This window comes from Cnephaeus nilssonii (genome assembly GCF_951640355.1).
Source record: "Cnephaeus nilssonii genome assembly, chromosome: 5".
Lineage (NCBI taxonomy): Eukaryota > Metazoa > Chordata > Mammalia > Chiroptera > Vespertilionidae > Cnephaeus > Cnephaeus nilssonii.
Window position 1 is genome coordinate 89397636 of NC_137076.1, and position 27020 is coordinate 89424655.

The window sequence follows — 27020 nt, forward strand, 5'->3', positions numbered from 1 at the left end:
CTTATATTCAGTTTAAGAAAATTGAATATTGGGAATAATGATGAATTAATTATATATATTTTTTTATTAATTTTTTTTTTTACAGAGAGGAAGGGAGAGGGATAGAGAGTTAGAAACATCAATGGGAGAGAAACATTGATCAGCTGCCTCCTGCACACCCCCTACTGGGGATGTGCCCGAAAGCAAGGTACATGTCTTTGACCGGAACCAAACCTGGGACCCTTCAGTCTGCAGGCCGACGCTCTATCCACTGAGCCAAACTGCTTAGGGCGATGAATTAATTTTTTATAGTGATATTTTTTTTCTCACAGTATTTCTCTGATTACAATAAATTTCAATGTATAAAATCTCACCTGGTCTGTGTGTTTTGTTTTTATAATAATTATTTCTTTTTCAAACCAAGAATTTCTAAAGTAATCTTGTCTTTACTTTTGAGTTGGTTTTAGCTAAATGATTATCTTCTCCCCTGCTACTTTTTCCCTTTGTAAGTACTTGATCTTTCCGGTTGAACAAATTTAACTGTTGTTTTTTTTCCAGGTTGAATTGACCAAAGCAATGGTTATGGAGAAGCCTAGTCCCCTGCTGGTCGGGCGGGAATTCGTGAGACAGTATTACACACTGCTGAACCAGGCCCCAGACATGCTGCACAGGTAAAAGTTCTCCTTCAACTGCTGTTTTTTAGTATGTGGTTTTTTATCCTTGAAATTCTCTTATTCATCCTTCACCTGTAGGGTTGTTGCATAATAGTGCTTTCTTTTCATTGAATTTATTGGGGTGATATGGGTTAATGAAATTATATGGGTTTCAGGTATATAACTCTACAATACATCATCTGTATATTGTATTGTGTGTTTACCACCCCAAGTCAAAATGTCTAATGGTGCTTTATATAAGTGCCAATAAATTGTGGTTGTTAAAATGATACCATTTTAAATAGAATATACAAATATTATTATTACTAGAGGCCCGGTGCATGGATTTGTGCACCGGTGGGGTCCCTTGGCATAGCTTGCGGGGATTGGGCCAAAACCGGCAGTCCAGCGCCGTTGCTCTTGCCTGCCACTCCTGCTCATCCCGGCCCCACTGTGCCTGCTGCCGCCACTTGGTAGGCTCGCTGCTGCTGCTCCGCTGCGGTTTCCGGGCTGCTGCGGCCAGCCGTGAGCCCTGCGTCTGGTGCCCGTCAGTCAGCTGAGCAGTGCTCCTGCTGTGGGAGTGCATTGACCACCAGGGGGCAGCTCTTATGAACAACTGGAACGACCTGTCGAGCATTCGCTATGATGTGCACTGACCACCAGGGGACAGACGCACAATGTAGGAGCTGCCCACTGGTGGTCAGTGCGTTCCCACAGCCAACCTCCTGCAGTCCCTCCCCCCGGCCGGCAACCACCCCCCATGGCCCCGATTGGGGTGCCAGCCGGCCAACCTCCCATGGCCCTTCTGCCCCTGGCCCATCAACCTCCCGCTGTCCCTCCCCCTGGCCGGCCCTTCGATAGGCCTCGATCATCAGTCAGGCTGAGGGACCCCACCTGTGCACGAATTCGTGCACCGGGCCTCTAGCATATAGATAATTTTTTAATCGTCATCCAAGGATATTTTTTCCATTTATTTCTAGAGAGAGAGAAGGAAGGGAGGCAGGGGGTAGAGAGTGATAGAAACATTGACTTGAGAGAGACACATCGATTGGTTGCTTCCCGCACTGTGCCCCTACTGGGGCTGGGGAACCTGCAACCAAGGTATGTGCCCTTGACCACGAATCAAACCTGTGACCCTTCAGTCTGCAGGTGGATGCTCTAACCACTGAACAACCAGCCAGGGCTACAAATATTATTTAAAAATTAGACTTAAGTTAACAAAACTTATACATTATCAGAAAAATAATGCCTGAAAATCTAAAGGTATATTTATGCTTTTGTTTGTTCATTGTTTTGCTGTTTTTGTTGAGTCATGAATTATTTAGTAAGAATGTATTGAAGACTATTGAAGACCGTTCTTGTAATAACATACTTTAGTGTTGCTATGCTTTTAGAAATTAGGGGCTCTTTTTAGTGGAAATAATAATGCTTGTTGTAAATTAAAACATGAATTAAACATGGAAGTAAAACCATGGTAACCATTTTTCTATGTATGTACTCTAGAAATGGGAAATATTTCTTGTACCTGTTTCTTTTTGATCTTTTCCAAAACTTTTTGGTAAGGCATTGTATAGAGTTAATCTCATTTTGCAGATAAAGATGCTAAAGAGTTAAAAATCTGCTGGTATTCATGACAGTTAGTGATAGAAAAAGTATCCAAAGTTTTTGTTGTGTTTTATTTTTTATTAAAATTTTTAAGTTTTTTTTTTTTTAATGTTTTTAGAGAGAGAGGAAAGGAAAGGGAGATAGAAACATCAATGAGAGATAACATCAGTTGGCCGCCTCCTGCATGCCCCTCACGGGAGATCAAGCCCAAAACCCGGGCATGTGCCCTCACCAGGAATCAAACTGCCAACCACTCTTGGTACATGGGTCCACCCTCAATCACTGAGCAACACTGGCTGGGCCTTTTGTTGTGTTTTAGGTCAAAAAAAATTTTTTTAAAAAATATATCTTATTGATTTTTTTACAGAGAGGAAGGGAAAGGGAGAGCCAGAAACATCGATGAGAGAGAAACATCGATCAGCTGCCTCCTGCACACCTCCTACTGGGGATGTGCCCGCAACCAAGGCACATGCCCTTGACCGGAATTGAACCCGGGACCTTTCAGTCCGCAGGCTGATGCTCTATCCACTGAGCCAAACTGGTTAGGACTTAGGTCAAAATTTTATTCTTACCCTTACAAGTTAGGTAAATTTGAATTTAGTAAGCAGGAGTTGAAAGAAACTAACCAAGTACATTCATATATTTCTTATCAACATTGACATTTTTTTATTCTAAGACATCCTTTTTCTTTCACATTTTATCTCTAAGATATGAAAAGTGGCTTACCAGCAGTGAATTGATTTCACTGGCTGACGTGCAACCTTTTAATAACTAACAATTAAAAGGTATACTTGGGGTCTTGTGGGCCCAGATCTTTCTCCTTTTAGGGGTTGGGGGAGGTAGAGTCAAGATGTAGAAATGGCACTTATGGGCTCATTTGTGAAAATTATTTATATAAAGTACAGATATCAATAAATCCTTATAGGGTGGTAAACCGTGGGTTGGCTTTCCTGATCCAGTATAGAATTGTGATGAGACACAGCAGTCGAGGATAGAGAAAAATGAAAAAGCTATGGGAATTAAAATCTACAGCTTGTAGTGCATCAGCAAACATTACTAAAAAGTACTAAAACACACTTGCATGATGAGTTTAATGGAAATTCCTTACCTGCATTCTGGGATACAAAAGGACTCTCCAAGTCTATGGAGAGTATAGGTGTCCTCATCTATTTCAAAACTGCCTTATTGCTTCTTGAGTGAAAACAGGGACTTTTGTTTTATTTTAAGTGCCCTTCCTGACATTAACTTGAAGATCCTTCTCAACATGATCATCCTACTCTGAAACCTGGAAGGTGTGACTAGTAATATAAGTGTTCACCTCATTGACCAAATCCATTCCCATTCAGCAGTGTTTACTGACATGTAGGGGATGGATCCATGATTGTATACAAAGATGAAAAAGAAAGCACATTCTTGCTTCCAAGAATCTGCTGCTCAGGCAGTTAGGTACCAAACATGAAAAATTAATACCTGTTCTTAGGAAGATGACAAGTAAATTATATTCCTGTTTGACAGGTTTTATGGAAAGAACTCTTCTTATGTCCACGGGGGATTGGATTCAAATGGAAAGCCAGCAGATGCAGTCTACGGACAGAAAGTAAGCATACCAAGCTTTATGTAGGTGGTTTAGCAGCTAGAAAATAATCCCTAAAATTGAGGTAGATGCATGCTTAATAGATTTGCTGATACTGAAAGATCAAATTTGTCAAGTTTTGAAAAATTCAGGTATTTAATAACTATTTGGTTAACCTTTTGCACTCGGATGTCGAGTGCAAATTACTCTTTGAATGTATCAATAATTTGAAATATAAAAAAATTCAAATAAATAAGTTTGTATGAAAAGAAACTCCAGTTTTTTATTCTACTGCCGCGCTTTGTAAAATCTGGGGTATTTAAAAAATCCCGAGTTGAATAAAGGAATCAAGAAAAAAGCAAGCGAGTGCAAAGGGTTAATACGGTAGTTATTGAAATGCTTATGATGTCACATTGCTCATTTTGTATTACATATTGTGAAGTTTTTTTTATATGTGAGGAGATTATTGGTTTTAGCATGGGGTCATCTATTATAAACTTTTACATATTTTTTTTAACTACATTTTTATTGATTTCAGAGAGGAAGGGAGGGAGGAGAGAGAGAAACATCAGTGATGAGAGAGAATCATTGATTGGCTGCCTCCTGCATGCTCCTCACTGGGCAACTGGGCATGTGCCCTTGACCAGAATCAAACCTGGGACCCTTCAGTCCCCAGGCCTATGCTCTATCCACTGAGCTAAACCGTCAAGGGCTGTAAATATTTTTAGGTATGTTCAATACAATAATTTACAAGGCTCAGGGGTGGTCATGAGGAATCCTTTCTAATAATAGAGTAACATGTAAATTACCATCACTCCGCTACGCCCACGATTAGGCGGCGGGAGGCTGGGGGGCGGGACTCGGGGTGGCCTATCCGGCCATTGAGAGGCATGGATCTACTGCCACTGAGGGGGGCTACCCTGCTGTTGAGAGGCGCAGGGGGCGGGACTCCCGCCCCCTGTGCCTCTCAACGGCCAGATCCACGGCGCTGAGGGGGCCTGCCGCGGACACCCAGCTGCGCCTCTCAAGGGCAGGGTAGCCAGGTGTCCGCGGCAGCCCCCCTCAGCGGCCGCGGACCATCAAAAGTGGGGGAGCTGGGTGCCTGTCTGCTCCGGCACCAGGCCTTTCAGAAGCCTCCGCCGAGCCAGAGGCTTTGAAAGGCCTGGTGTACCAGCAGACAGGCACCCAGCTCCACCACGAAAAGCGAAAGCGTGTAGGGGACCCCACACGTGCATGATTCAATCATGCACTGGGCCTCTAATCTATATAATAAAAGCCTAAGTGACCTTTGCGGCAGAACGATTGGTTGCTATGATGCGTATTGACCACCAGGGGACAGATGCTCAATGCAGGAGCTGCCCCTTGGTGGTCAGTGCGCTCCCACAGGGGGTGCCCCGCTCAGCCAGAAGCTGGGCTTATGGCGCTCTGTGGTGGTGGTGGGAGCCTCTCCCGCTTCTGCGGCAGTGCTAAGGAGCAGCGAGCCGAGAGGTAAGGATTGAGGGGTCCCGGACTGCGAGGGGGTTCAGGCCAGGCTGAGGGACCCCCTCTTCCTTCTCCGCCTCCCCCCGACCCCCCCCCCCCCCCCCCAGTGCACACATTTTGTGCACTGGGCCTCTTAAGTATACTATATTAAAGCAAGTTATGGGGGAGCATTTGACATCTTGCTGCCTGCCATATGTCATCAGTTTGGCTCAAGCTGTTACATATAAAAAAAGAAGACAAATCAGAATAGGGTCTGTATAGTTTGTAATTTAAACATGTAAATTCTCTTTACTTGTGTTATGTGGGAAATTTTTTGTTGTTGGAGATTGTGTAAGTTTTAAGGCATTAACCTATGCTTTCATTCCTTAGGAAATCCATAGGAAAGTGATGTCACAAAACTTCACCAATTGCCACACTAAGATTCGCCATGTTGATGCTCATGCCACTTTGAATGATGGTGTGGTGGTCCAGGTGATGGGATTGCTCTCCAATAATAACCAGGCTTTGAGGAGATTCATGCAGACATTTGTCCTTGCTCCTGAGGTATGAAAAAAGAAACAGTGAATGGTTGTGTATCTCTTAAAAAAGTATTCATTTTTGAAATTTCCAATTTAAAGAAAAGTTATAACAACAGTACAATTAACTCCTATATACTTCTTACCTAGAGCCACTGTCAACACTTGTCCATACATTTAGAATTCTTTTTCTATTAACCTATCATTTTAATTTCTAAGCCATTTGATAGTAAGTTAGAAATATGCCTAGTCATCTTCAAATCTTAAGTGAGCATTTCATAACCATAGTATAGTTATCAAATTCATGAAGTATTGATGTAATATAGTTATTAATCTATAGTCCATATTTAAATTTTGGTTATCTTCCCAATAATGTCCTTTACAGTAATCCCCATCCACCTCCCCGGTCTAAGATTGAGTACAGGAAGGAGTACACATTGTGTATAGCTCTGATAGTTTACTTTTATTTTTTGTTTTTTGGTGGCATTGACATTTTGGAAGAGTATGATCAAGTTACTTTGTAGAATGCCTCAGTTTGAATTGTCTGATACTTCTTGTGATTAGATTTAAGTTATACACTTAAGTTCTTTCATTGCCTCATATTAGGGAGGCTCTTGATTTCTTTTAATCCTCTTATTAGTGATGTAAACTTTCGCCACTTAAGGCGATGGTCAACAGGTTTCATCACTTTGCTCATTTATAAATAAACTAGTTTTACTTTGCTCATTTATAAATAAACTAGTGGCCCAGTGCATGAAATTCACGCATGAGTGTGGGGGTGGTGTTCCTCAGCCCGGCCTGCACCCTCTCCAATCTGGGACCCCTCGAAAGATGTCCTACTGCCGGTTTACAGGGATCGGGCCTAAACTGGCAGTTGGACATCCCTCTCACAATCTGGGACTGATGGCTCCAGCCGCTCACCTGCCTGCCTGCCTGATTGCCCCTAACCACTCTGCCTGCCAGCCTGCTTGCCCCCAGCTGCCCCCTGCCACTGGCCTGCTCGCCCCCAAATGCCCCCCAGCCAGCCAGATCACCCCAACTGCCCCCCCCCCCCCGTGCCAGCCTGCTCAACCTCAACTGCCCCTCCTGCTGGCCTGCTTGCCCCCATCTTCCCTTCCCAGTGGCCTGCTCACCCTCAATGACCCCCCCCTGCTGGCCTGCTCACTCCAAACTGCCCGCCCCCCACTGACGGCCTGCTCACCCCCAATTGGCCCCCCTGCTCGACTGCTTACCCCCAACGGCCCCTGCCATCCCATCCCCCCAGCGACCTAAGGTCCCAGCCCCTCCTTTTTTTCCCCTTTTTTTTTTCCCTAGTGCCTCCTTGAGCAGAGGCCAGGGCCAGCTGGAAGCAAGTATCTAGGATTTATTTATCTTCTATAATAGAAACTTTGTAGCCTTGAGCTGAGGCCAGGGCCGGCCAGGTAGGGAAGCTTGGCTTCCTCCATTGCCAGGGCAACCCAAGCCTCCTGCTTGCTCTAGCTCCGTGGGTGGCCGCCATCTTGGTTGGGTTAATTTGCATACTCGTTCCTGATTGGCTGTTGGGTGTAGCAGAGTGATGGTTAATTTGCATGTTTCTCTTTTATTAGTGTAGATTGTGGGTGGTTCCTTGAGACTGCAAATACCCTGTTCTTTTTTTTTAAATGTTTTTATTGATTTCAGAGAGGAAGTGGGGGAGAGATAGAAATATCAATGATGAGAGAGAATCATTGATTGGCTGCCTTCTGCAGCCCTGCCCCCCCTTACTAGGGATAGAGCCTGTAAAACCCAGGCATGAACCCTTGACCAGAATTGAACCCAGGACCCTTCAGTCCTCAGGCTGATGCTCTATCCACTGAGCCAAACCAGCTAGGGCCAAATACCCCATTCTTCATCAAACTTATGTAGTAGTTTTTTCATTCATTGATGATTCTTGCCAGAACTAACTGCTACTTTGAATAGTTACAAATGATGATTATATGATTCTATCATTCAATATTAATTGGTATTCTACTGTAAAAAGCTTTGCGTTTTCTCCTATCTCTTGTCATTCATGAAGTTTTATGTGATGGGTTTAATCCATTGCTAACTTTATATTAATGTCTAAAATGTCCCAGAAATGGTAAGTATGAACCCCTTTAAGCCAGCTTCTGTGTGTGTGTGTGTGTGTGTGTGTGTGTGTGTGTGTGTGTCTTTTTTTTTTTTTTTTTAATCACTTTGTAACTTTGTGGCAGAAGATGCTTCAGGCTCATCTTGCACTGTCTCTGCTTCAACTCCAGCCCCTGCCCCAGCCCCAGCCCTGGATCAGCTGTTTTCTTCAAGAAGCCCTGGCTCTTTTTAGTTATCATGTTTATTAAAGGACCACAGATTTATGTTCAATAATTGCTTTTGTACTGTTTTCCCAACTGGTCCAGACTGAACCATGGCAGGAAGCCTATCTGCTTAAGTCTGTGGAAGTGGCTCAATAAGGACTTGCTGATTAAATGTTTTCTTTACCATTACTCTTAAGATAATATTCTGTTTAGGATTGTGAATCTAAAAGCCTCCTATCATTTTACTGTTTGAACATAAAATAATTCAGTTGTCTTTGAAAATTACATGTCATTGTAGTCATAATTTTTAGAGGAAGGCTTTGATTATCTACAGTGTAAAACTGCTGATGACTTTCTGAATCTGCATGGAGTTAGTTGGGATATAAAAGAGGGAAAGTCTATCTCATTTAATACTGAAAGCTCTAAGGTATATGTTGGTATTCCTTTTTACAGATGAGGAAACAGTCTTAGAGGTTGAATAACTAGGAGTTGACATAGTTGGATTTAGACTCGAGTATCTTAAGTCTAGTATAGGCAAACTTTTCCAGCTACCCCACTCTTGAGTGCTTGTATCAATAGTCGGGTACAGAATTAGGGAATTTAAAATATCGGCTGAAGTTGGTAATAGGTATTTGTTGTTCAAGAAATGATTTGAGGTGAGGGCTGTGGCATCTTACATCCTTAAAGCTTTATCACATTTTGGGCATCCAACTGTTGGTATGTAAAGCAAACCATATATTTGAGGCTCTTTCACTTGGGAGCATGCCAGCGCCTTTCCCTTCCCCTTCTCCACTCCCCCCCACACTCCCCCCTGCCCCCAGGCACATTACCTTTGCCTTTCTCCTAAGCTCTAAGAGCTCTTCCTCTACCTCTGTAACTTGATTCCTGAGCTTATGCAGCCCAGCTGGCTCACTTCTACTACCTATGTAGCTTTCTAAATAAACTTTTTCTTATAATTTTAAAAAAATAAAACCGAGCAAACCATATATTTGAGTGTTGTTTTTAACAGCCATAATGTAGAGTAGGGTTTTACAACCTTGGCACAGTTAATATTTTAGGCCAATAAGTCTTTGTTGTGGCTGGCTGTTCTGTGCATTTGAAGGATGCTTAGCAGCATCCCTGTCCTCTACTCAGTTGTCAGTTTCACTCTCTATGTGAAAACGGAAATGCCTGCAGGTATTGCTAAATAGCTCCTTGGAGGGGCAATAATGCCTATAGTTGAGAACTGCCAGTGTAGGGTGATTTGGCTTTTTAAAAGTCTGCTGAGTAAGTAAAAACTTTTTGGTGTTGCAGGGCTCTGTTGCAAATAAGTTCTACGTTCACAATGATATCTTCAGATACCAAGATGAGGTCTTTGGTGGCTTTGTCACTGAGCCTCAGGAGGGTAAGTTACTTGCCTAAATTTTTTTGATGGCATTAATTGACCTGAAAGAATATGGGTTTCTTGAATGTTTTCGTTATACTCTGTATTCTTCATTAACAACTTGTAGTTGTCAAGATGTATGAAGGGCCTGAGTTTTTAACCTACTTGAAGCTAACAAGTTCATGGATATTGGTAGAAGACATAAAACTCCTAAGTCAGAAGTAGATAGGCTATTACAGCAAAAATAAGTAGCATTTTTTTTGTCACAATTTCCACAGGATATTGAAGTCCAAATGATACCTGCATTGCAGTGGGATGCGTTATAAGAATGGAACCTTAAGTTTAGGGAACCCAGATCTTTCAGAATGGACAGTAAACATGCCTGCCTTTGTATCTGGAGGGAGACACTTTTCTGAGGTTGTTTGCTCTGTAAATGTTCTTAAAAGATAGTCTGGAACAAAGGATAGCCATTGCCTCAATTGTAAGATGTGTAGAAACACAAGAGACACATGGAGAATTGTCAGAATAATTTCTGTATGGCTGAGAGGATTCTAAGTGCTTTATATTTATTATGTAATACTATAGCCTTATAGATAAGTAAGTACTTTAGGCACTGTTGTTCCCATTTAATAGATTAGGGCACTGCAATAAAGACAGGCAATTTTCCCGATGGCATATAGCTGATATAGTGGTACAGTCTGTATTGGATTACTGGCAATATGACTTCAGATTCCATGTTCTTAACCCGACACTACAGTGTCCTTAAAGCCTATGCTATGATTTTACTAAATTGCCTTATTTTCTTGACTTTTTAAATATATATCTGCTTAAGTCTGCATTTTTTATTATGATGAACATTGTGAAAGAGAATTTATTTGTGAATTAAGTAAGCACAAAGTACTTTACGTTTCTTTTCTCACTTAGAATCTGAGGAAGAAGTAGAGGAACCTGAAGAAAGACAGCAAACACCAGAAGTGGTACCTGATGATGGTGGAACTTTCTATGATCAGACTGTCAGGTAAGGAAAACTTTTTCTGTCCAGAGCTCTTGAGAATTGGGGTTGTTTGGTCTTTCCCTTTGTTGGAGGGCAGTCATGTAATCTCAGAATTACCTCAGAAAATAGTGATAATTTCCCAAAAGAAAGATTTTACTTTTGGTACCTTTGAGCTTCCAAAAATCTATAATGTGTTCAATATACTTTGCATTATGAGGACTATTTAAATAGTATCTACCAGTTGCTTTTTGGCTTAGTTTTTTTCTGGGTAGAAGTGTAAAAGAGTTAGGCTTTCTTACCAAGTAATGAACACATCCTAGCAAGCCACAGCATTAAATGCTTTGGGGAAGAGGATGACTATAAAGTTACTAGGACTTGTTTGCAGATTAGGCATAAATAGATAGAAATTCAGACATGATTTATAGCAGTAAAGAATATCATTAACTGAGACAATAAATGTGCTACTGTATCTTATGTGTTTTTTTAAAATCTGCAACCAGAACAGAAATGTGTTAGATAGTAACAGAAATTACTACAATATTTATGTGTTGCCATGTGATACCAGTAATGTTAATATTCAGTGCTTAAAGGATATTTTCATATGTTTCTTAAGGTGCACTGATGAACTTATCACAGTATTCACCTGCGTTGCTGGTTGAAAATGACTTATTCTACCACAAACCTACCGAGTTAGAATTTCAGGGGAGAAAACATCTACAGCTTGAACAAACTGATTTATGTGAAAGTTAAAGAACTATTATTCTGAATCATAATTAATGTCTTTTTTTACCTCGTTTATTATGAGAGGTTTTATTTGTGTGGTAAAATCACATAACAAAATTTACCTTCTTAACCATTTTAAGTGTAATGTATAGTAGTGTTAACTATATGCACATGGTAGTACAACACATCTCTGGAACTTTTCATCCTGCAAAACAAACTGTGCCTATTGAACAGCTCAACTACCCTTGCCCCCTCCTCACAGCCTGTTAGAGTTGTGGGATCGGAAAATTGTAATAGTTTTGATCCATTTTGATCATTTTGATGCATTTGCTTATGAGAATTGAGCCAATCTAACTGTAGTTAAGGTTTGCTCATTGAGTGCTTTTCTGTTTGTTGTTTTTAAAAATACATATTTTTATTAATTTCAGAGGGGAAGGGCAAGAGAGAGAGAGAAACATCAATTATGAGAATTAATTGGTTGGCTGCTTCCTGCACCACCCTCTCCCCCCCCACCCCCCCTTCCCCGGCTTCTGGGGATCGAGCCTGCAACTTGGGAATTGAACTGTGAACTCCTGATTCATAGGTTGACACTCAACCACGGGAGCCACACCAGCCGGACTCATTGAGTGCTTTTCTAAAAAACTGCCTTGTTTTAATACTCAGACATGAATTTCTTATATCTGTTTTTGGGTTCTATAGTTAATTAATAAATACTTGAGAATTTTTTGCTAAATCAGTGGAGGTAGAATGATATTTCTCAAATTTTTCTGTGAAAGCAATGACTTGGAAGAACATTTAGAGGAACCTGTTGCTGAACCTGAGCCTGATCCTGAACCAGAACCGGAGCAAGAACCTGTATCTGAAATCCAAGAGGAGAAGTGTGAGCCAGTATTGGAGGAAACTGCTCCTGAGGATGCTCAGAAGAGTTCTTCCCCAGCACCCACAGACATCGCTCAGACAGCGCAGGAAGACTTGAGGGTGTGTAGCATGTCTTTATTTTTACCCTCCTTCTCATTTACTTTTAACCTTTTGCACTCGATGTCGAGTGTGACTCAACATGGTTAGCATTAGAATAAAGGAATCGAGAAAAAAGCAAGCAAGTGCAAAGGGTTAAATCTCTCTCTTGTTATGCTTGGTTGACTTCTGTATGTGCATTTTCATATTGGTGGCTCAGGGAAATTTCTTACACACTGAGCCATGCCTCAGATAAGAGATGCATATTGCTTTATAAAATCAAAAGTAACTTTTCTTTCCCCTCTAAGGAATCTTCAATACTTTTTGTACCAGAAATTTCAGGTGTTATTTTATCACCATATCAACAACCCCTCATCTTTTTAATATTTCATCTTTTAAATTGCAGATTATTACATGCTTGTTCTAATAAACAAGTGGTGATGTATCTTTAAAAAAATATGACACAATAGACCTTCCTCCCTTTTTTGATGAAATCTAATTGAGGATAACTTTATGGTAGGAGTAGAAGCAAACTGTTGAAATGTAACTACTTTCCTGATGAGAAACCTGATTTCAAAATGTTGAAACTTTTCAGTAACTCCTGTCACATCAGGATGATGCTAACTGAACTCCCAGAACCTTTGCATTTGGTACTCTGTGAAGAAATGTTGTAGTGCCTTGCAGGTAGAAAAGTAGGTTGGCTGGATTGAGAATGAATGATCAGTTGCTAGGTGGCTGTTATATTAATTCTGGAGAGAGAGAAAATGAATGATACTTTGGACTAGGGACATGGCAATGGAGATGGAAAGAAGATAATTCAAAATTAAATAACAGGATTTGGTGATTTTTATATAGATAGAAAAGGGGTTTAAGATAATTCTAAAGTTGATAATATTGGATCAGTGTTTGTATCATAGCATTTCTAAGAAATTTTAGTACTAAATTTGTAAATGGGGAGGGGGAAGGGTAATCTCAAGATACTTATAAACTACCCTGCCTATGAAAATGTGATGCATATATCATGTACAAGAAATCAAGAACTAATGGCTTTTATATTGTTTTAATGTATGGTATAATCAGCTGGTATTGGTGTTTGTTACCTTAGACATTTTCCTGGGCATCTGTGACCAGTAAGAACCTTCCACCCAGTGGTGCTGTTCCAGTTACTGGGATACCACCTCATGTTGTTAAAGTACCAGCTTCACAGGTAAATTTCTAATTCAGCTTGCATATTAAGGCGAATCTATTTTTATTTTGTGTACTGTCTTTTCATAGTGCTTTAGAGAATGTGGAAACTAATATTATAAGACCAGAGGAGAAGGGTAAAAGATAGTTTTTAATGGTTTTTGTGTGTGAGAGGGAATTGTCATATTCTAGTTTAAACCTTATTGTTAGCTAAGAAACTTCACAAGATAAAAGTAAGCATGCTTTGTTTTTACACAAAAGTTAACTTAGAAATGTTTCAGCCTCGCCCAGAGTCTAAGCCTGAATCTCAGATTCCACCGCAGAGGCCTCAGAGGGATCAAAGAGTTCGAGAACAACGGATAAATATTCCTCCCCAGAGGGGACCTAGACCAAGTAAGAGCTCAGAAGAATGACCTTTCTAGTGTGGGGGATTTTGAAGTGGGTACCTTGTTTCAGGGGAGGGCTGTGCTCAATATTTTCTTAGATTAAAAAATTACCTGAGAGTTGAAATTACCTGTATTTAGGGTAAAGAGAAAACACTTGTATGGTACAGTCACTGAAAGGTGTCTTTGTCTTTCCTTGTTGCTTTTGTTTTCTCTTAAGTCCGTGAGGCTGGTGAGCAAGGTGATGTTGAACCCCGAAGAATCGTGAGACACCCTGACAGTCACCAACTCTTCATTGGCAATCTTCCTCATGAGGTCGACAAATCAGAGCTTAAAGATTTCTTTCAAAGTAGGTGATTGAGTTTTAAACACTAGATTAATCTAATGCAGCATTGCCCAGTAGAAATAGAAGATGAGCCATATATGTAATTATTTAACACAAGGTATCTAAGCTGTCATTTCAACATATAAAAATATGTAAGAGATAGTATACATTTTTCTATTCTCAGTCTTCAGAGTCATGTGTTTTTACCCTTAATGCATGTCTTGTTTTGAACTAGCCACATGTCACGTACTCTGTAGCCATGTCGTATTGGATAGTGTGCGTGTATTATTTAAAAGAAATGTCCTAATAAGTTATTTGAGAATTTGTATTTCACTTTCAGATTATGGGAATGTGGTGGAGCTGCGCATTAACAGTGGTGGGAAATTGCCCAATTTTGGTTTCGTTGTGTTTGATGATTCTGAGCCTGTCCAAAAGGTCCTTAGCAACAGGGTAAGCATCTTTTCATCTTTTTTTTTTTTGTTTATAAGCATGTGTGTTGGCTCTTGGAATATTTATCCTTATAACTGTCTGATATGTAAAGTGCAATTTATTCCAACATGTTTGGGTAATATATTCTATGATGATGTTCAACCCTTTGTATCAAAAGAACTGCCTGGGAGTTTAGAAAAACAAAGCTTCTGTCTAAATAACTTAGTTTTTTAATAAGTGAATGATGAGAATAATTCCCGATTCACTGAGAGTTAGGCAAATTCCTTTTCTTGGTGGTGGCTTCTGGTGTAGAACATGAAATGCAATGTTGTATTTAGCTAAGATAGCTTAAGAGCCTATTTGCCCTGGGTAGTCTTGGTATAAAACTGCTGCCTGCGTTATAACTAGGAGGAGCTTTGCCTTTTATTCTTCTATAAATTGTCTGGGTTTGGAAACCACTTTTACTAAAATTACTGTTAGTCTGCCCTAGCCAGTTTGTTGGCTCAGTGGATAGAGTGTCGGCCTGCGGACGAAAGGGTTCCTGAGTTCATTTCCCGGTTAGGGCACATGCCAGGGTTGCGGGCTCAGTCCCCAGTGTGGGGTGTGCAGGAGGCAGTCAGCTGATCAATGGTTCTCTCTCATCATTGATGTTTCTCCCTCTCTCCCTCTTTTCCTCTCTGAAATCAATAAAAAAATATTTTTAAAAAATCACTGTTAGTCTAATTATAGAGGGATTGTAGAAACGGAATTGTCTTACTGTGTAGTTCTAAAGAACTTTTCCCTTCCCCGACATCTTTCATTAGTAGCAAAAAAATACTTTTTGTAGCACTAGTAGTAGAGAAGAACAAAGAGATAATTGTTAATTTTCTGAGATGGGTATGGGAACTTAAAAACCTCACTTTTTAAAATTTGAGGTGAAATTCACAAAACAAAATTAAGTCTTACTTTAAAAATATTTTTATTGATTTTTAGAGAGAGAGGAAGGGAGAGGGAGAGCGAGAAAGAGAAACATCAGTGTGAGAACTGAACATTGATCAGCTGCTTCCTGAAGGCCCCCTCCTGGGGATCCAGCCATCAACCCAGACATGTGCTCTGATGGTGAATCGAACCATCAACCTTCAAATCATCAACCTTTTGGTGCACGGAGCAATGCCCAACCAACTGAGCCACACTGGCTCATCTTAGTTTTATTTTAAAATATATTTTTATTGATTTCAGAGAGGAAGGGAAAGAGAGATAGAAACATCAGTGATGAGAGGAAATCATTGATTGGCTGCCTCCTGCACGCCCCCCACTGGGGATCAAGCCCACAACCTGGGCATATGCCCCTGACCGAAATTGAACCTGGGACCCCTCAGTCCACAGGCCAATGCTCTATCCACTGAGCCAAACCAGCTAAGGCTTGTTTGTTTCTTTTAAAAAATTGTTTCTATTATAATTGACATTCAATATTATGAGGTATGCAGCATAGTGGTTACCAGGGGTCCTCAAACTTTTTAAACAGGGGGCCAGTTCACTGTCCCTCAGACCGTTGGAGGGCCGGACTATAGTTTAAAAAAAACTATGAACAAATTCCTTTGCACACTGCACATATATTATTTTGAAGCAAAAAAACAAAACGGCAAAAACACCCACATGTGGCCCGCGGGCCGTAGTTTGAGGACGCCTGGTTAGACATTTATATAATTTACAAGGTACCCCCTATAACTTTAGTACAATACAGTAACATTTATTAACACCTATCTAGTTTCAAAACATTTTCATCAGTCCTAGCTAGTTTGGCTTAATGGATAGAGCATCAGCCTGCGGACTGAAGGGTCCCGGGTTTGATTCCGGTCAAGGGCACATGCCCACGTTGCAGGCTCTATCCCTAGTAGAGGGCGTGCAGGAGGCAGCCAGTCAGATTCTCATCATTGATGTTTATATATCTCTCATCCTCTCCCTTCCTCTCTGAAATAAAAAAAAAAAAAAGGAAGAAATCAGAAAAAAACATACACACAAAAAACCCAAACATTTTCATCAATAGTAAGTCCCTTACCCATTAAGCAGTCTCTTCCCTTATCCTCTCTACCCAGCCCCTGGCAACCAGTATTCTGCTTTCAGTCTCTGCAAATTAAAACTATAAGTTTTATTAACCATGTAATAGGAATGTTGTAGATCATTATTTCCCAGAGGTTCTCCAGAATGTTAATGGCTATATACTGCAAAGTTTGATGTAGTCATAATATTATGTGAGCCTTAACCTCTAGGTGTGCATTATCTTGAGTGCCAGTGAGATGTGTACATTGAATCTAGTATTTTTGTGAAGCATCTCCTGCACAACTTTGAGAAGTGAGAAAACTAGCTCATTTTCTCACCAAGGCCACAGAATATTGAACCTAGAAATCTCCAGTAGGCTTTGTGGCTAAATCCATCATCGAGCATACAATAGGTCTAGTGGCCAACCTTTGTGGTGCAGCCTTGAATTCTTTGTTTCCTTACAGCAGGGGTGGGGAACATCTGGCCTGTGGGCTGTATAAGGCCCGCAAAATTATTTGGTCTGGTCCTGCCAAGACATTAGGAGTGAGTTAATTAAATGTTTGACTAAATATAGCAGCCTGATTTATAAGTCGATAATTTTGTATGGCCGGTGAACGATGTTATAAATACCCAACTGGCCTTTAGCAAAAAAACGATTCCTCACCCCCCGCCTTGCAGGGTATGATATTCCCAGTGGGCCAAAGGATGTCAGACTTGATAACTGGCTTCCTAGTTAATTGCCCAAGATAGGGATTTGTTTCTTTTAATGAACGTGCGTGAGCCAGGGTATCTTTATGTATAAGAATTGTTTGAAGTAAATTGTCTCAGGAAGGGGTCGTATGTCTGATACCTTTTCATTCAGATTGCTTCTACCCTATAACTCCCAGCGATGTTTTCCATAACTATGTTTCAAAATATCCCAGCACAAACCTCTATCCCTTGAATCTTTCAGACTTTAATATGATTTTATTCTTCCCATTGTATCTAGAAGATTGCCTAGAACAGTGCTTCAGATTGCATGTGAAGTGTTTTTTATAAAAATATTTGTTATTTATCTTAAGTGTTAAAATATAAATGTACAAATATAAATATATGTTTAATCAGAATTTAAAGTATAAATTAGAATTCAAAAAAGCCTTTTTTAAATGTATACTTTCAGATTATGTCTTTGTAATTTGGGAACTTCAAATGTATCTTGATTTTTCCCTCATCTTACTGTATTGGTAGAAATCCCTTCAGTAATTTTTTATGAGTATAGAAGTAGCTTATATAAGCCTGATGACCATGATATTTGACATTCTTTTGTGTAGCGTGGTGGTTCAAGCCGGATGGCTTGGTTTACAGTCCTCTTCCATCACTCACTCACTAATGTTGTGGCCCATGAGCTGAGAGTTCCTCAACCTTCCTGGCCCTTAGTTTGCTGGCCCCTAAAATAGGTATAACAACAACCCTTAGAGGGTTGTGACGGTCAAATGAGAGAATACATGTGAAGTATATAGAATACTTATCTGCAGAGCAAGTACTGTTAGATATTTATTTTTAAAAGTATTTCAGCAAACAGGATTGCTAATGAAATGTGTACATTGAATTCTTTAGAATCTGGAGTAACCCTTTGTTCCTACTTTAGCTCTGTTGAGTGAAAAGGAAAGCCAAAGACTTAGCGTGTATATTTTTTCTTTTAATAAGATAATGTTACCTTTATTGTCCTCAGTATTTTTCAAAATTCTAAGGCAAATAGCATTTTGTGAAAATTTTATATATATATATATATGTATATGTGTGTGTGTGTGTGTGTGTGTATGTATGTGTGTATATATATATGTATATATATATATATAAGCTAAGTGTTGGTCAGTCCTACCGGTAACTATGACACACTGACCACCAGGGGGCAGACGCTCAACACAGAAGCTGCCATAATGCTCACTAGCCATTTAAAAATAAGTGGCACCAAGGACCTGGCGCCGACAAACCAACATTTGGCTTCCCCCAATGGGACACAGGCCCGCCACCATCCTGGAGTGACACCCCACGAAATTGCAGCCAACGCTGCTAAGACCTCATGGCGCCAAAGGTCTTTTCCACAGCCCAGCCCCGCCTGGAAAACGGTGGCTGTGGGCGCCGGGTAATGATGTCACGTAGCTGTACCTGGCTTCCTCTCCTTAGAGACTAGCCTCCTTGGAGTTTCTTCAGCCCAGGAACTCGACTTGCTTTATAGCCAGGTGCAAACATTTTACAGTTTAACCAAATATTTGTGAAGCGTTTTCCCATGCCTCATCTCATTTGATCCTTACAGAAGTCCTAGAGTAGGTAGGTAGGAGACTTGGTAGAATCCTATTTTCTTTTCATTAGCAAGACGAGAATAGCGATATTAAATATTTCTTCTAATTAATTTCCTTTCAGTGTGTACTAATTCGTGTACGGGGACACTAGTATTTAGATAAAATTAATGCTTTTGAGATGTATATGTACTTTGTATAAATATGTGCAGCACAATCTTTCCACATTCGGTGATGGGGTTTTATTCTAAGCCTTGAAATTCATAGAGAAGATGACAATTCTTATATTCTACTTATGTAATTCTTTGGGAAAATAAGATCTATTTTAATAAAGTACAATTAAAGAGTTACTTGTGCTCCTATGCTGTTTAAATGGACTTTTTTGGACTAGCCTGCATACTCCTGCATACCAGATCGCCTTTCCATGGTGATCTGGTATGCAGATCACTTATATATTCTGAATTTAAAAGAAAAACTGAACTGTGAGGACATAGGTGATTTGTAAGCTGCTGGTTCTGTATAATTGCTTTGTTTTAACCTTGCCAGTTGGTCGCTGGTCAGCACTGTGTGTAAGTCTTCTCTCCTTGACTCTTACAGCCCATCATGTTCAGGGGTGAGGTCCGTCTGAATGTGGAAGAGAAGAAGAATCGAGCTGCCCGGGAAGGAGACCGGCGAGATAACCGCCTGCGGGGACCTGGAGGCCCTCGAGGTGGGCTGGGTGGTGGAATGAGAGGCCCTCCCCGTGGAGGCATGGTGCAGAAACCAGGATTTGGAGTGGGAAGGGGAATTGCTCCAAGGCAGTGAATTGCTCTTCACTGATCTTCACGCAGCAGTACAAACCCTGTTCCTGCAGAATGGTGATTTCTTCAACCATCCTTTGGTATCTTGCAGTATGACCCTGGTCTCTTATAAACTGCTTAAGTTTGTACAATTTTACTTTTTGTGTTAATGGTGTGTGTTCCCTCCCCTCCTCTTTTCTCTCCTCACCTTTTATTCCTTCACTTCCAATTTTGTGGAATGATATTTTAGGAAAAATGGATTTTTAAAGAAGAAAAGAAAAAAAAGAGACTGAATCTCCTTGCTTTACCTTGCATATACAGACTGGATTTTTTTTTTTTAAACAGCCATTTCCCCAAAGGAATGTGTCGCTTATTACTGACATTTGGTATGTTTCATTCATTGGGATATTTCTTACTTATTTTCTACATGTTTCAAAAGCCTTTGAGAAATACAGGATTTGATAAACATTTTGAAGGCAGGAAAAACCCCAAAATTGTTTCTTTTGAGAGTCATGACTACCTTCTGGTGTGGAGAAACTGCCATTGGAAAATTTGACATTTTGATTCTCGCTGATATGGATAAAAACTGAATAAAAGATGTTAGTGAAGTTTTTTCTTTTGATATGTGATCACAAAACAATTATAAAATCCACTCTTTTTACCACTCTTGTTGAAATTTAAATTGTGAGATAGGTTTTAAATGTCTAGAATGCAACTGATGTGCTTTTCTTAAATTATTAGGGGTTATTTTGAAGTAGAATTTATTTTCATGTTTAATTTGTATTTGTTAAACAAACAAAAAAAAAACACAACACCCTCCCCGCCACAATCCGAATAACACAAAACCAGAGCAAAACTGTTGTGCCTTCTATTTATCTTTGATTCCGGTCTTGGCAATTGTTGAAAGAAAAATAATAATAAAAAAAAATCTAGATTTTTTTTTCCAGGTTCACAGAGTATGTTGGGAATTGTGGAACCCCTCTTTCACTGTGCGTCTCCTGTTCACTTGTTATGCTTTAGTCTGAAATTGAGTCTCAAACTGGAATGCCTTGAGGACGGGTGCTTCTGTAGAGGTTCTTTGACCTAAATAGCTCAGCATTTTATTTTGGTATCCAGAATTCTAATCAGCCCACAAGAAGGAATGTGATTTTCATATTGGACTTTGCTGATATGCTTGACTGTCTGCTAGTCTTTTTTCCTTTAAATCATAGCCATTTGGTAAATTTTCTATTTTGTTACTTGTTCTCTTTGATTGATGGACATGCAGTAGGTGTTTATTTGAAATGGCCAATTTTTATTAAAATATTTCTGGAAGAAAATTTAATCTGGCAATGTAGACTAATACTCGTTTTACATAGTATGTTTGTTGAATGCTGTGTATGACTTGGGTTTTGTTTACACATTTGTGAAGCAAGCCTTTGTGTAGTATCATGTCATTGTTACTAGTTGAAGGGCAAGAAGGCTGTCAAATTTAACTTATTTTCTTTTTAACAGTATTCATCTTTAGGACTGTTGCTTGAGGATAGTGTGAGTAGGAATAGGAATGTTTGTTTTTCTGTTACTGGGAAACTAGGTTTGCTGAAGGGTGTAGTCTTAAACTAAAATGAAATTTGATGTTATCAGTTGGTCCTCAATACCTCAAATATTTGAAAATTGGCAGCATCTCCTTCATATAAAGAAACTTACATAACTGAATCACATGGCTGTTTTGGTGTTCAGTTTAAATGATTATTTGGTAACCACTTCATTTGGCCTAGCCAGTGATAATTAGGAGAAATTCAGCTTATACTTCTGTAGCTTATATTAAGCTTGTGGAAAGAAAACAAAACTTAGCCTGAGTTATTTTTGCAGTAACTGTAAAGGATAAATTATGGATAACCTATAAATCATTTTTCACAAGTGAATACTAAACCATGCATTTTCAAAATAGGAGTTCTTTCTACTCAGGTTTAAGGGTACTAACTAGATACAGTGGTACCCAATTTGGGGCTGTTATATCCTAGAGGACATTGGAAATGTGTGAGATTGTGAAGGGTGTTGGAGGGGAACACTGCGTTTGGCATTTAGTGGGTAGGGATCAACAATGCCACATGTTCTGTAAAAATGAAGCAACTGCATTAAAAACAGTTTCTACTTCTATAAATGATGATGGGTGGATTACAGCTGGAGTTGAAGACTCATTCCTTTGCAATAAAGCTTCAGATAAATAAAAATAAATGAATTAGCAAATAGCTCTTTCAGCAATTATAGTAACATTTATTGTAAGTTATCTAAATTTTCCTTCATTTGTACCAATATGTGGTTTAAAAAAGTTTTTGGAGAAGGTCGCATTATGCTAGATGCTGCTTGTAACTTGTTGCAGGGAGTTACTGTTTAATCCCAGAAAACAAAAGTTTACTTCAGGAATTTCAGCTCATCAGAATTTGGGTGATTGTGGAGTTTTGAGGACTTTTATATATAGGATTTAGCATCATGTTTTTTTTTTTTTTTTTTTTTTTTTTTAGCATCATGTTTTAACACTATAAAAATCCTGGTATCTTTGTTTCCATTATTGCTGATGGAATAAACATGATACTGTAGAGATACATATATTCTCACAGGAAGAAAGTGAAAATAAAATAAGGCAAGATTTTTCTATAGGCAGCATTGGCTCATCATATTCAACCTTTTCACGTTTTAAAATACAGTTTTTCATTTCTAGGTATGGCCCAGTGTCTAGTTCTTTTCTACTGAGCTTAACACCCTTCACTTACTTATCTAGTATCTTCCTAGGTATAAGATTAGTTTAGTTCATTGTGCATCTTGGTCTTTTAAGACCTGTTGAAAATAAATACACCTTGGGACTTAAAAAAGTACTTTTATTTGCTTTTATGGTGAGGTTGGTCTTGACTTGTGTATGCCTGTGTTCTCAACTTTTTGAGCTTTTGCTGGGGAGCAGTGAAAAGAATAATCCAAAAATAATTATTTGAGTAGGTTACTGAACAGTATTAGTTGAATTGCACTTTAGTTTAGGTTGGAAAAATAATTTTCACGACTCTGGATTAGGTACTATTTTCCCCAAAGTAATAGATAAAGGAGAAACGGCATCAGAGCAGCTATGTGACTAGGCCTCCAAACCATCCATGTAGCAAGGAGCAGATTGACCTCCGAACTGATGCTTTTTCTCCAAAACCAAAATGCCTACATATGTACATTTGAATGACATATTAAGATACAGGATATGACCATATAGAAACCAGGGTCTATAAAACATTCATAACAAGGTTAGCATTTCTGTTCATTTCCTTAGGGTAAATAATATAATTAAATGATTTGTATAGGGCTTCTTTTGATTTACAGACTATTTGGTAACAATAATAATGACTTGTTCTTAGATTAATTTCTTATCTGGTTTGATAATACATTTAGTACAGTCTTGAAATCTGGAAGTGAATATTTTTATCAGAGCATAATCCAGGTGAGTTTATAGCAGTTATGTTTTGTGCTTATAACTGCCATCCTCTGATACTTTCTTCATCCCTTTATTTGAAAATCCGTGTAGAGTTTAATGAGCTTAGTGGAAAATGTGGCACTTTATAGAAAACAATTTGTTAGAATCTATATGGAAATAATCTTCCTATGAGGTTTAAATTTGTAGACCATTGTTTATGCTGAATGGCCTATTTCTTTTATGTAAATGGTTGCATTTGTCAAACCTACTGATCTAAAGATTATCTTTTATATTGAAGTTTTATTTTTGTGCTACTTAAAAGAATTTCTGCAGGAACTACATACAGATGACCTTTTTAGTTAAGCAATCTTGAACTTCGAAAAAAAAAGCAACTTCAACATTTATTTGAATATAAGGTTCTAGCTAACTGCCTAATATATTGAAAATGGGCGTTAGATAATCATGATAGTCTTTCACAAATGTTTAAAAACCTTAGGAATGAATGTTAGCAACGTCTTGTGTGGGATGAGGTTGTAGATTTAACTTGATGATCAAGTAAAGTATTGGCTATGTGGTACTAGATAATTATGTAAGGATTTCTGCTTTAAAGGTAGTAATTCCTCTTGGGATTTGCATTTGTATACTGTGATATTGAAGTTCTGGGGACCATAGGCAGGCTTGTGAATTCTTACTAAAGGAAAAATGGTGGCACATGTGAGATAAAGCTTCCATTTATATTCTTTTTAGTGACTATGTATCTAGCTCAGAATAATGCTGAAATTAGACTGCTTTGTTGTGCTTTCATGAAACAGTCTCTCATTGTGGCCTGAATGAATAAAGAGTTGATTAGAGGTGGCCTAAAAGCACTAGTTTTATTTTAGTTTTGATTTATGCTAAAGTACGGCTTAGAATAAAGGTTGTTCGCTTTTTGATTATGTGACTTATTTTGAAAACCTTGGACAGTCTCTCCTCCAATTTCCACTTGAACCTGGTAGCTTTTTTTTTTAGTTCGCTGGGAAAAGAAAATAGTATTGGAAGTCAGTTCCACTATTACTCCATAAACCATGTGACCTGGCCACCTAGAAATCCACATGTTTCGCACTTTGAAACGTGGCCTATGTCACAGATTCCAAGGGACTTGCATCTACCCAGTGTGTCTTATTACTTAAAAAAAGAAAATTAAGGGATGTTTACCAAAAGTTTACTAATGAATTATTTTAACAAAAGTATTTTTTCGTAAACCCACTTATGGGAAGTTTGCTTATACATTTGGTAGTAATTTCAGGGATGATCATATCTTATTTAATCTGGATACAAGCAATTTTAACTATTGTTATAATTAACCATTTTGGTTACTGAAACTTTCCCCAAGCTTTGTTAGAATCACCTATTTTACTTTGGATTTTACTTAAATTCTTAAATGTCTTTCTGAAGATTGTGTATGTATACTGATTTGGCCCTTTTAAATGAAGACATACTGAGAAGCTGGCATAAGAGAGTAGGGAGAAGAAAAGGACTTCTCTTCCTTTAAAGATTCAGTGCATACTTAGATTGTAGAACATATCTTGTTAAAAGTAAATTCACATAGGTAGTTGTTAGATTTTGAAGATGAGTGAGGTGGAGGTGGAACTTAGCTGATGGTATAAGAATCATTTTGTGATTTATAAGAAAAAAACCCATAATTTTTAAATGAGAAACAATTGAATGTTTCCTTAAAAAATTTTTTCTCGTTCTGATTATTAGCACAAGAGACAGAAGAGCTCCTAGAATTCATAGAAAGTTAGTGCTGGAAAGGACTAAAATGATTTGTATAACACCTTCATTTTTCCAAAGATCTAGGTACTCAGAGAATTGATTATTGGTACAGTGTCCCAGATCGTCCTGTAGAAGTAACATGGAGGGGATTGCTAGTCCTCCCTATGCTGGCTGAAGGGTCCGGATATGGGAGAAAGGGGAAGGAGCCACATTTTACATGCTCACTCAGTTGCTCCTATATAGCTCAGTTTTCATACCTAGGTTTACTCCATTTCCTTAGAACTCTCTTAATGCCCACTTCTACCTGGGCCTGTTGAAGGACGTTAACATGTGTTCCCCTCAGGGATGGGTTTACTACTAGCTGTCCGAAAGCTATTGGGTATCCTAATGTGTTAATAGCTGAAACTCAGCTGTAATTTTCTCCTAAATCTGTCAGCATTTTACATTCTGTACATTGTGGTGCTTTTCCACCTTGTATTGTTATAACTGTAAGCTCCTAAGGGGCAGCAATTTGGTCTTAGGCAGGTACCCTGTTCAGTGCCTGGCAATGCCGTGTGTGTATCAGGGTCCTAACCTTCCTTTCCAGTGATTTCTCCCATTCTTCGTGGAAGTGATGCTCCAGCCATCCTGAACTACTCCTGGCTCCTCTGAGAGGCCAGGCATTGCAACTCCGTTGCTTCAAGTGCCTCTCTCTTCCCTGAAGATACACTTGCATCTGCTTTCCCCCGTCCATATAGCCCTTGCCATCGAAGTCATTTTTTTGAAGATCCAGTTCAAGAACTAATTGTTCTTTTTCCCCAAGAGAGAAAAAATGTGCAACAGGAGTGGGGAGCCTTTATTTGGTGGTTGATCTGGCCAGAATTTGAAATGAACAACAAACTCATTCCCATCTTCTTCCACATTGTCTCTCTTGTTTGACAGTCTGTCCCAATCTTCATTTTTAAAAGATAGGTGTTCCTAGAGCACTTTCTACCTTTCTCCTAGCTGAAAACTTATGCCTTCAACCTGGAATTAGAATGACCTGTATCTGTTTTACAACATCATTAGACCACAGCTCCTAGAGAATAAGGACTGGGAAATTAATCCCTGCACTCCACCGAAGGTACAGTGACTATAGGAAAGAGGCATTTAATGATGACTCGTTGAGTTGAATGAATTAATGTATTTCTGTTTTCATTTTCAAAAGGGAGGTATGTCTAGAGCCAGGACTTAATTGAATAAATTTTAGGCACTATGACATTTCATAGTGGAGGGGATTGTTGGGAAATTTTAAGCGGGGGGTGGGAGACAGAGGAGGGAGGAAGTCACTGGTCATTTTGAGGTACTGCCATCCTTGGCCTGACTTAAGTGCCCAGTATATCCCAGGCATTTTGTTTGTATGCAGAAGAATTTTATGTGCCAAATTTAAATTCTTTTCACAAACCTACTCCATTGTTCTTTCAGTTCATGTCATCACCCATGTCCCAAGTCTATATGTTGTCTGCTTCCCTTTTTCTTGCTCCCTACATCCAGTGTCCAGCTAAGTCCTGTCAGTTCTACCTCAACAGTCTTTCACATCTTTCTCCTCACTGGGATAATTTCAGTGGCCTCTCAGCTTCCTCGACCTCTTCTTACCCCAGCCTACTGATAGCCCACGCTAGATTCATCTTACTGAAACAGCTCTGACTATGGTCCCATGTATGTGTTCTATCTCCCCTGCTAGACTGTAAGCTCCTGATGGGCAGGATCTGTGTCTGAGTCATTTGTATCTCCCTAGCGCACATATCAATAAATATTTCTTGAATTAATATAAAGCCTGTCGTAAGTGAAATGATGATTTCTAGATCATATGTAGGTTTCTTTCTGGGGTAATTGCAAGACTTCAAAAGTTCTCTAACATATAAAGTTGGTTGAATAATAACAACTATGGATTAACCACAAAGAAAATTTCAGAAAACTTTAATTTTTTTTCATTGGAATCAGCATGGATATGTGTATATGGATGGTTCAATAAATATATTTTTATATACATGTATCACAGAAATTTTACATTCCATCTTCAAACTGCAGAAATAGACTTTTTTTTTACAAGCCAAAAAATAATTGCCATAACTTTTATGACTTCATGCAAAAAAGGGAGGAGTAAGGGGCAAAAGGGAATAGGTTGGTTAAGGTTAAGAGTCCTGTAAGAAGTAAAAATTTTACATTAAGGAAGCGATTGCTTAACACGCTGCTTAAGGTGGTAGCCAAACAAATCCTTAACTGCAGCATTAAGGCCATACCAAGTTTATACATATATACAAAGAAATTTCCATATAAAAGACATAC

The 27020-nt window shown here is 39.1% G+C and overlaps 1 protein-coding gene across 2 annotated transcripts in view; it reads left to right on the forward strand.

Moving 5' to 3' along the window:
• G3BP1 (G3BP stress granule assembly factor 1) overlaps nt 1-26727 on the forward strand; it is a 44897-nt gene extending 18170 nt beyond the window's left edge. For both annotated transcript variants that reach the window (XM_079770140.1, XM_079770139.1), the window contains exons 2-12: nt 538-650; nt 3753-3834; nt 5662-5835; nt 9389-9479; nt 10383-10476; nt 11952-12153; nt 13235-13336; nt 13596-13707; nt 13918-14046; nt 14363-14472; nt 19347-26727. In XM_079770140.1, the coding sequence (XP_079626266.1) occupies nt 556-650; nt 3753-3834; nt 5662-5835; nt 9389-9479; nt 10383-10476; nt 11952-12153; nt 13235-13336; nt 13596-13707; nt 13918-14046; nt 14363-14472; nt 19347-19553 (1398 nt within the window). In that variant the 5' untranslated portion in view covers nt 538-555 and the 3' untranslated portion in view covers nt 19554-26727. The remainder of the gene's footprint in view (nt 1-537; nt 651-3752; nt 3835-5661; nt 5836-9388; nt 9480-10382; nt 10477-11951; nt 12154-13234; nt 13337-13595; nt 13708-13917; nt 14047-14362; nt 14473-19346) is intronic.
• Nucleotides 26728-27020: the final 293 nt, after the last annotated feature.